This window comes from Elephas maximus, chromosome 1 (genome assembly GCF_024166365.1).
Source record: "Elephas maximus indicus isolate mEleMax1 chromosome 1, mEleMax1 primary haplotype, whole genome shotgun sequence".
NCBI lineage: Eukaryota > Metazoa > Chordata > Mammalia > Proboscidea > Elephantidae > Elephas > Elephas maximus.
Genome location: NC_064819.1, coordinates 108,058,795 through 108,068,752, shown reverse-complemented (window position 1 = coordinate 108,068,752; position 9,958 = coordinate 108,058,795). Strand labels below are relative to the sequence as shown.

Genomic DNA, 9,958 nt, shown 5'->3' with positions numbered 1-9,958 from the left:
AAATCAGAATGACCTGGGCCCCTATGCCAAGTTGATGGAGAAATGTCCAAATTACCCAGGTAATCACTTTGTTTTGACTGTCTAGGCATACTTGACAGCACTGGGTACTGGGTTAGGCATCATTTATGAAGGCTTTTAAAATTAGTATTTGAGGGAGCTGCCTTAGCTTAATATGTCTTCTCTCAAAACAATTTATAGCCCTCTGGTTTCAAAACTCCCCCACTCCCTTTAGTCACATCCCTTCCCTGAGTGGGAGATACAGCCCTGGTCCTCTTTTGTGAGGTAACAGCACCACACAGGAAAACAGCCGAAATTCCATCTAATGCAATATGCTTCCAGTGGTCACAGCACAGAAAAGAATCCAACCTTTTTGTTTTCATCATTAAATATTTACTCAGCACCTAACAATGGCAGGTTCCATGTCAGGAACCAAAATCAGAAGCCCGAGAGGAAAGCCCTGCAGTTTCCCAGTGCTACCACCACTGGCAGGGCATATCGTGTTTAATGATTTCAGAGTAAAACCACACAAGATGTGCAGCACAGTGTAAAGCACTCAGCCTCTGGAGCCAGATGGACTGGGTTTGAATCCAGATTTCACCACTTAAGTTATTCAACCTCCCCAAGCCTCATTTATACAATGGGGATAAGCATACATATATTGATAATATATGCTAAGTGCATAAAACAGTATAAAATATAAAGAATATACAAAGCACTTCACATGCATTAAGCACTTTAACATACATTATCTTATCAAATCCTAATAACAAAAATCCTCACAACTGGACCAATAAGCAACATCATGATAAACAGTTAATAATGAAGTCGTCAAGGATTTCATTTTACTTGGATCTACAAATCAACGCCCATGGAAGCAGCAGTCAAGAAATCAAATGACATACTGCACTGGGCAAATCTGCTGCAAAAGACCTCTTTAAAGTGTTGAAAAGCGAAGATGTCACGTTGAGGACTAAGGTGTGCTTGACCCAAGGCATGGTATTTTCAGTCGCCTCATATGCATGTGAAAGTTGGACAATGAATAAGGAAGAATTGATGCCTTTGGATTATGGTGTTGGCCAAGAATATTGAATATACTGTGGACTGCCAGAAGAATGAACAAATCTGTCTCAGAAGAAATACAGCCAGAGTGCTCCTTGGAAGCGAGGATGGTGAGACTTTGTCTCACGTACTTTGGACATGTTTTCAGGAGGGCCCAGTCCCTGGAAGACACCATGGTTGGTAAAACAGAAGGTCATCGAAAAAAGAGAAGGACCCTCAAAGAAATGGATTGATACAGTGGCTGCAACAATGTGCTCAAACATAGCAAGAATTGAGGATGGCGCAGGACTGGGCAGTGTTTCATTCTGTGGTACACAGGGTCACTATGAGTCGGAATTGCACCTAACAATGGCAATAATCTTGCTCTCTCTCTCTCTCTCTATAAAATTGTCTCTATTTATATCTAACGTCTATAGGGTAAGGATTCTGTTTTCAGCTTGCATCCAGGAAATGTGCAGGTGTTCTCCTTCCCTAAAGACAAACAGCTTCCACATTTGGTGGTCAGGACAGCATCAAGCCAGAGAGGATAAAAACAAGGGTCAGGATAGCTAAGGAGAACTGCCACAGGCAGGAGGGCAGGGTTTGCTTAAGGACAACGCTGGCAGCAATAACCGCCAACAGCCACCAGACAACTGCAGTGGGGACAGGCTGAGAACTCCAAAAGGGACATTTAGCCTCAGGGAGCCAACCCCAGAGGGCAGTCCTGGGGGGCCTCAGCCCACAGTTCAGTCAGGACTTGCAAATGCCCTCCTGTTTTACTTTTTCTTAGCTCTCTCTCATCCCAGTTTCTCAGAGCCGCATTCCCCTGCATTTGCCTCTCAGATTTGAGGGGCAGGATGAGCCAGGTTCACCAGGACCATTTAGACCCCAGGCCTCAGATTCCCATGCTTGGTACATGGCATGCATTTAATCAATGGCTGCCTTAACGAAGTAGGACAAGCTGCAGCTTCTCCTGCGCTGACAGACCACCAGCAGCACCCGTGGCACTCGAGGCTACAGCTGACCGTTTGTTGATGGACAAAGCTCTAGCTCCTGCTCTCAGCGGGGTGAACAGTTTTCAGGGAGCTCCTCCCCTCTTACCATTCTTTCAGCACATTCACTGAGGCTTCACTACGAACAAGCACAAGGCCAGACTACTCCCCTAAGTCACAGTGGTCCCACTGAGTGGCCCGTAAGTTAAGTTCCTTACCAGGATTTTACCCACATCAACGGTGATCTCTGCTTTGGGCACAGAGAATCTAAGGGTCACAAAAACCAGCATGTGGCAAGGAAAGAAAGTTGGTCCAGGAGTTAGCTGACGAGCACTCTAGTCCCAGCTCTGCTATCACTCTAGTTATAGGACCTTAGCCAAGTCACTTAACCATCCATATTGGCCTGGGGCTGATGAAGAGAAAGGACCATTAGTAATAAAATCCTGGAAACCCTGAAGCAGAAGGGCCAAATACCCTACCCACAAGCTGGAAAGTCTCTTTGAGCCAAGAGTTTTCCAGGAAAATTTAGTATGAATTCATTCATTTTATATTTAAGTTCATGAGTCACACCCACATTATGTCCCTGAAAAGCCACACAAAAAGTAGAAACTAGTCCTTCACAGGAGTGTCCATGGGCCCATATTTGCTTTCCAATGCCAAGCATAAACACCTGACCCAGCACCCTCTGGTAAAATCAATCCTGTGATTCAAAAAGATGTTGTCCACTGATGATTATTACAGCCATAGCCACACCATCAGCCCACCAGGAAGTCTGAGAAGGGAGGGCAGGCAGTCAAAAGGATCGATCTTCCTCCTTCAAAAGGAAGCAGCTCTAGATCCAAGCAAGAGTTGAATGACTTGGTACCACAGAGGCAAAGACAATTCAGCCATTGTATTTTCACAATTAAGAGGCGCCCTCATTCACTAGTGGAAGCCTTTAAGTGTCACTGGTGCCTGGAACCAGATGTAATCCTCCCAGGCTGTCGTAGGGATGGGCGGCCTGCCGCAGGACAGGGTCACAGTCAGTTTGTGGCCCCGGCTGGGCACTCGATAGTTGAGCTTGGGTCGAAACCAATCTTCTCCACAGTCGCGATGCCCCTGTGCCATGATGATGGTGCCCATTAGCGGAGGAGCCTGAAGCTCACTGAAGGCATCAGCCATGAAAATGGCTCGGAAGAGACGGCGCAAACAAGCCGCCGTGTTCAGGCTCTGCTCCCTGCTGTCAGGGACCAGTCGGGACAAGTCGAGCTCATAGAACTCCTTGGGACTTAGAGCACTGCCCCCAAGAAGGATCAGCACTCGTGGTACTAGTGTCCGGGCAAAGAGGACCTCTAGGTGGCTGAAGACACTCTCCAGTTCTGCCAAGGCTTGCTGGCATTTCTTGCTGCTTGTCTCAGTGGCGGTCCGAGGTTTCTTCCTCACCACATCCTCTGTCTGTGAGGACAAAGTACGGTGGGAAAGAGGACAAGATAAACAAAAAAAAGAATTGCCATCGAATTGATTCTGACTCATAGCGACCCTACAGAACAGAGTAGAAATGCCCCATAAGATTTCCAAGGAGCAGCTGGTGGATTCGAACTGCTGACCTTTAGCCTAGCAGCCGAACATTTAACCGCTTTGCCACCACGGCTCCAAGAGGACAAGATAGGGAGATGTTAATGCCCCAGCTAATATCCTCGGAAGAACACTTATGGGACTGGATTTCCAGCTCAGTGAACTGCCATTACCAAAACGTTGGGTTTTATCAGAGAGCATTGTATCAAAAGGGAAAGCATATTCATTGCACAAAACCACAATTCTCCCACACTTAGAACAGCAAAGACAGTGCTCTGAAGCTGGAGGGCATCCAGAAAGAGGCAACTAAAATAGTCAAGGAGATTTGGTGGCATGGCAGAAGGTGGCAAATCTTTGCTGCACAGGGAGTGATAACAGGAATGAGGATCATGGGGTCCAATAACAATGATTCTGGAGTTGGTCTTCCATTTAAACATAGCAAACTGAGTACATGTTTATTTGTGCTCCCACCTGAAATACTACTAAAGTGAGAGAAAAGAAATTAAGAAAGATAATGAAAGAAAGAAAAAAAACTTCCAAGGGCAAAGAGAATTGGAGAATACATAACAGTGGCCAAGAGGCCACAACAAATTTTTGGAAGGTAAAAGCAGATGGATAAGTCAGAGTTCAAGAGAGCTGAATACTAAGTGCAGCCAAAGAGGACCCCGTTAGAAGCAAACCAGTTCACTCTGCAGAACCCCAGAAAGGCTCAGGAATCGGCGGTATCAGGCACCATAAACGGCAAGAGTAAACACAAGGAACTGGGTGAAAAGCTGTGCAAAGACACTTAGACTGTCTGCCAGTTTCCTCCCCGACCCAGAGAGAAGACCTTCCACCACTGATGTTTCGGGAGTCCCCCAAAGAGACCACTAAGTTCCCACCTAATCTCCTTACAAGTCCATCAGCTCACAAGGCCCAACCATACCCAAGAGTGTTCGATCAGCTTTCAATGACTTACTCTTAAGTATTCAGCAGGCACAGAATAAAAGCTTCCAACATGAAAGTCAGAAACCAAAACAAATGGGAAAAGAAATTTGGTAGGAATGAAGACACATGAAAGAACAGAGTACTACCTTCAGGTAAGAGAAGTTAATATAGTAGTGAAACAAGAACGGGACACTATTAAAAAGAAACATACAAAGATAAAGAAAGTGCTCTTAAGTATATAACTGCCCAAAAACAAAACAAAACAAAACAAAAAAACAGAGGTGTTAGAACATAAAGTCAAGGAAGTCTCCCAGAAGTAGAACAAAAAAGGAAAGAGAGGAAAATTTGGAGAGAAAAGACACTAAAAGTCAATTCAGCAAGTCTATATGTAACTAACACATGATGAGTTTCTGAAAGACAACAAGAGAAAAAGTGGGGACGGCTAGACTACCAAAGACTACAGTGGGGAGAAGATGACTGAAGCCCTGGGGCTGAAACAGGCTCCTTCCTTACAGTCGCTCAGCCTGACAAGTCCTGAAGCATTCTTAGACCCCTTTTTTGCCTGTCTACCATCTAAGAGGAAACCCTGGTGGAGTAGTGGTTAAGAGATAAGGCTGCTAACCAAAAGGCTGGCAGTTCCAATCCACCAGCTGCTCCTTGGGAGCTCTATGGGGCAGTTCTACTCTGTCCTATAGGGTCACTAGGAGTCAGAATAGACTGGATGGCAACGGGTTTGGTTTACCATCTAAGAGCCACAACATTTTTCCACCAACATTCCCCCCAAAGCATGTGCCTACCTGAGGCGGTTTTCGGTAGAAGTGCTTAAGCTGTTCATAGGGCAGAGGGAGTTGCTGGCGTTGGTACATGATATGCTTTAGAAGTTCACAAGTAAACTGGCAGCAGCCTTCCTGGCTCACAGGCCCCGGAAACACAACTGGCACCATGCAGTCTCTAGGACCAAATTGTTCCGAAGGGTTGAGAGGTCCTTGAACAGAGGTAGTCTCAAGTAGTTCTATCTGGGGGACGTGGGTCTCCTCCGCCTTGTCATACCACTCCAAATCTGGTACGTGAGCAGAAGAACAAAGAAAAATGAAAAGCTTAAAAGCCAAAGTCAGTCTTCTTCATTCTCTTAGGGCCACTATATCAGCCACTACAGCGAAGAGGGCCCCCGGACATAGGCGCAATCCCTCCGCTACCGCCAGCGTGGGCCGTAGGGGGGAGAGATTCCTGATCCTTCTCGCCTGAGGTGTGGGATGTTCGGAAGCAGTGACTGAAGCTCCGCCAAGAAAGCTGCGGGCCTACAGATCTAGGGAAGTAACTCGAAAGAAAGCGTAGTCAAGTGGGGTCCAGGACGCGGAGAGGAAGGGGCGGGGGGGGGGCGCGATCGGCCAGCAGTCAGAGCCGTGGAGGCAAGGGAGTCACTGGGGCAGAACTAGAGCGGGGCGGAACGCCAAGAAGTGGGTGACAGGGCGATGGACAGGAGAAAAGGCCAAGGGCTAAGTGACTGGAGGCAGCAGTAGTCTGTAAGAAAAGGGTCCCCAAGGCTCCTTGAGCTCCGAATCCCACGCCTTACCAGGGACTGCGTCTACAAACGGCACTTCCGGCTCCAGGGCTGCCATCACGACCTCATTCCTCTTCGCCCTGCAGTTTGAATGGGTGCCCCGCGGGGCATCATGGGAAGCCCGCGTCTCCACTTCCGGATCGGAAAGGCCGGAAGAGGGGGGTGAGGGAGGCTGGACCAGTTGGGGAATCGAACCCTGCTTTTTCTCGCTGTGTTGTGAGGATGGCTCAGGATCGGGCAGTGTGTTTCGTTCCTTTGTACATAGGGTCGCTATGAGTCGGAACCTATTCGACCGCACCTAACAACTCCCTCCCTAACACCGGACATGTCTAGCCTCCCCTCCCCGCAGGGAGCCGCTGATGTCAGCCTTCCAGAGGACACCCGCCCTGAAGTCATCTATCCACTGCCTGAATTCACTTTTCACTGTGAACCTACTTTGTGCCAGCCCCTAAAAAAAAAAAATTTTTTTTTTTTTTTAGCCCCTAGGTGCTGGAGAATTAGGCATGCACTAGACACTGGCCCTATTCTCAGGGGTTCACTGCCCTTCCATAAAATACAGTGTGATGAATTATACATTGAAGTGTACACGGGCTGTGGAAGCAAAGAACAGAGGCACCTAACCCAGATGGGGTGGGGATAGGGTGGTCCCAGAGGAAATGATGCCATAGAAGGCGTGACCCGTAGGATGGGTAAATAAGCAAGGTAAAGAGGAGGGCCTAGTGTTCCAGAAGACCTTGAAAGACCAGAGCAGCATCCTCTGTTCAAGAAATGAAAAGACCATAGATTATTGAGAGTTAAAGCTGAAATGAACAAACAGGCGCCAGATCTTGGCAGCGCCTTATAAACCCTTCAAAGAGTTGAACTTGATCTTGTTGGGGAGGGGGAGGTTTGAAGGTTTTAACTTGGGAACGACATGATTACGTTTTATAAATTTAATCTGTACACTGGCTACATTGGATGATGAGGATACTAGAGGAGGTATTGATACCAGTTGGAGATAGTGACTGCAGTTATCCAAGGGCATGGTAAAAGAGGTCTGAACTAGGGAAGTCACAGTGGGGTAGAAAGGATTGGGTGAACTCTAGAGATATTTAGTAGGTCCGGTGAACGTGCCTTGGTGGCTGATCTGAGGAGAAGGAGAAGGAGGGATAGATAGAGGCTACCAAGAATTCAGGCAGGTTTCCAGCTTCATCAACTGTGTAGCCAATAGTGCTAGTCAATAAAAGAGGAAACACTAGAGGAGGACCAGGTTGTTTGGGGATGGGTAAGGTGAAAAGATGAGTTCGCTTTTTGATAATGATGGTTGAGTCTGATGTCTCCATAGGATTGCCAATAGAGATATTCAGGAAAACCATTTGGAATAGAGAGATATATTTTGAGTTATCCCTATGGGCATAGATAAAGATCGCCCAGAGAGAGTATGTAGAATGAGGATGTGTAGAGACAGGATTCTGAAGACACGAATACTTAGGGGATGAGCAGAGAGAGAAGAACCCATAGAGGAGACTGAGAAGTGGTCAGAGAAGTATAAAAAATAGGTAAGTGTTGGACCACTGAAGCCAAGAAAAGTGTTTTGAGAAGCAGAGACCAAAGGTCAAAACATCATAAACATAGTGATTAAAATAGTGTGGTATTGACTCAGGAATAAACAAACAAATCAAAACAGAAGAGTTCAGAAACAGACCTATGTATATGTGGATCTTAGTATATATGATGAAGGTTGCTTTTCAAAGCAAATATAAAGTTATTTCCTACCACAGACCCTACATAAAGGTAAATTCCAGATGGGTTAAAGATCTGAACATAAAAACAAACCCTCAAAACTACTAGAAAAAATATTGCAGAATAATTTGTAACCTAGGAGTTGGCCTAGGCATGACCCTTAACCAAAAAAACATAAAGAAAAAGATTGCTAGGTCTGAGTTTAAAACTTATGTAAAGGCATTGTATACAAAATTAGCTGACTATGTACTAGAAAGGAGCTGTCATGGATTGAATTGTGTCCCCCCCAAAATATCCGTCAACTTGGCTGGGCCATGATTCCCAATATCATGTGATTGTCCACCATTTTGTCATGTGATGTGATTTTCCTGTGTGTTAAAAAAAAAAAAAAATCCATCTCTATGGTGGTAATGAGGTGGGACTAGTAGCAGTTATGTTAATGAGGCAGGATTCAATCTATAAGATTAGGTTGTGTTTTAAGCCAATCTCTTTTGAGATATAAAAAAGAGAAGTGAGCAGAGAGATATGGGGAACTCATACTGCACCAGGAGCATATCACGTCCTTTGGACCAGGGGTCCCTGTGCTGAGAACCTCTTTGACCAGGGGAAGATTGTTGGCAAGGACCTTCCTCCAGAGCTGACAGAGAGAAAGCCTAGCCTACTAGACTGTGAGAGAATAAATTTCTCTGTGTTAAAGCCATCCACTTGTGGTATTTCTGTTATAGCAGCACTAGATAACTAAAACAGTAGCCCTGGTGGCAAGATAGTTAAAGCGCTCAGGTTTTAACTGAGTAGTTGGCGGTTCAAACCCACCAGTGGTTCACAGGAGAAAGATATGGCAATCTGCTTCCATAAAGATTATAGCTTTGGAAGCCCTATGGGGCACTTCTCCGTCCTATAGGGTTGCTATGAGTCGAAACTGACTCGACAGCAATGGGTTTGGTTTTTAGGGGCTTTTTAAAATATGCCAGAAAAAATGTTTGCAATAGGTTAATATCCACGAAAACCAAACCAAACCCACTGCCATCGAGTCAATTCCGACTCATAGCGACCCTATAGGACAGAGTAGAACTGCCCCATAGAGCTTCCAAGGAGCGCCTGGCAGATTTCAACTGCCAACCTCTTTGTTAGCAGCCGTAGCACTTAACCAGTACGCCACCAGGGTTTCCTAATATCCATGTGTATATATATATATCCATGTATATATATATATCCCACAGCCATAGGTATCTCGTAAACAATACCTTGAGAAAACTAAACGTATATACTATTCTCCATTTCCCAGTACCCCGATCTACTGCACAGACATCCCTGTTCAGCCTACTCCTCTGCCAGCCTTCATTCCTGTCTGTGGTAGGTCCAACTGTTCAAGAATAGGATATCAGAATGGGCTATCCCCTCCGATCTCTTAAAAGAAGGTCTCTACTTAGAAGGCAAGGAATTTGAGACAGAAGAGGTTAAACTGTGTGTCTTGGGTTGGTTAAAAGATCCATGTAGATGAGAGGACAAGTGTTTTATCAGGCAAGTGCAGCAGCCTGTGGTTATCAGGAGGGCCCAGATGGAGGTGGTGAAATTATTGAGGGAATGGTCTTAGCTCTTGCTTCAAACCCCACCCTTCTTGAGATCTCTGAGTTCTCCTGTCTCAGTCTCTAAGCAGCAGTGTCCCTGGTGGGGCTGTGCCCCGGATAGGGTTGACTTCTGCAGCATAGCTCTTCCTTCAGCTGCGCGGGGTTGAGAAGAGAGAAGACACTTGATGTGCTTTTAACCGCTCAAGACCCACATAACTGGCTGATTTGGGCCAACTTTGCAGATTTGGGCCGATCTCACTCTTTGGGGTATTTACGCCATGTGGATTGCAACTACATGATCAACAACCTGTCTCTCTCTTTGTGGCCCTGGGCAGAGCCATGGAATCCACCAAGTCTGAACCCTTGATGGGATCACCAGAGGTAAGCCACATTTGCTGCTTCCAGTTTTCCAAAGGAAAGCTGAGGTCTGGAGGGAAGGGTTTTATTTTTTGGCTGTGTTTGAGCACCTCACCGTTTGTGAAGAGAGGGGAGGTGGACATTCGGTGAGTAGTGAGTCGTGAGACAGCCATGGGGCTGGAAATTGAACCCTGACGTCCTGACTCCCAGTCCAGCAAAACTAACTGGTTCTCAACCGT

General features: G+C 46.2%; 1 protein-coding gene across 1 annotated transcript; it reads right to left on the bottom strand.

The window, feature by feature from the left end:
- Positions 1-599: 599 nt before the first annotated feature.
- Positions 600-6,201, bottom strand: MAD2L1BP (MAD2L1 binding protein). The gene is made up of 3 exons (XM_049893050.1): positions 6,085-6,201; positions 5,309-5,571; positions 600-3,464 (listed from the first exon to the last, which is right to left on the bottom strand). Exons 1-3 carry the CDS (start codon positions 6,128-6,130, stop codon positions 2,955-2,957), a joined length of 819 nt encoding a protein of 272 aa, XP_049749007.1. The 5' UTR covers positions 6,131-6,201; the 3' UTR covers positions 600-2,954.
- Between the last annotated feature and the right edge of the window lie 3,757 nt (positions 6,202-9,958).

Coding starts and splice junctions, on each gene's coding strand:
- MAD2L1BP (XM_049893050.1), bottom strand. CDS start 6,130: ATGGCAGCCCTGGAGCCGGAAGTGCCGTTTGTAGACGCAGTCCCTG. Junction 5,572..6,084: donor GTTTGTAGACGCAGTCCCTG/GTAAGGCGTGGG, acceptor CTCACGTACCAG/ATTTGGAGTGGTATGACAAG. Junction 3,465..5,308: donor TCTACCGAAAACCGCCTCAG/GTAGGCACATGC, acceptor TTGTCCTCACAG/ACAGAGGATGTGGTGAGGAA.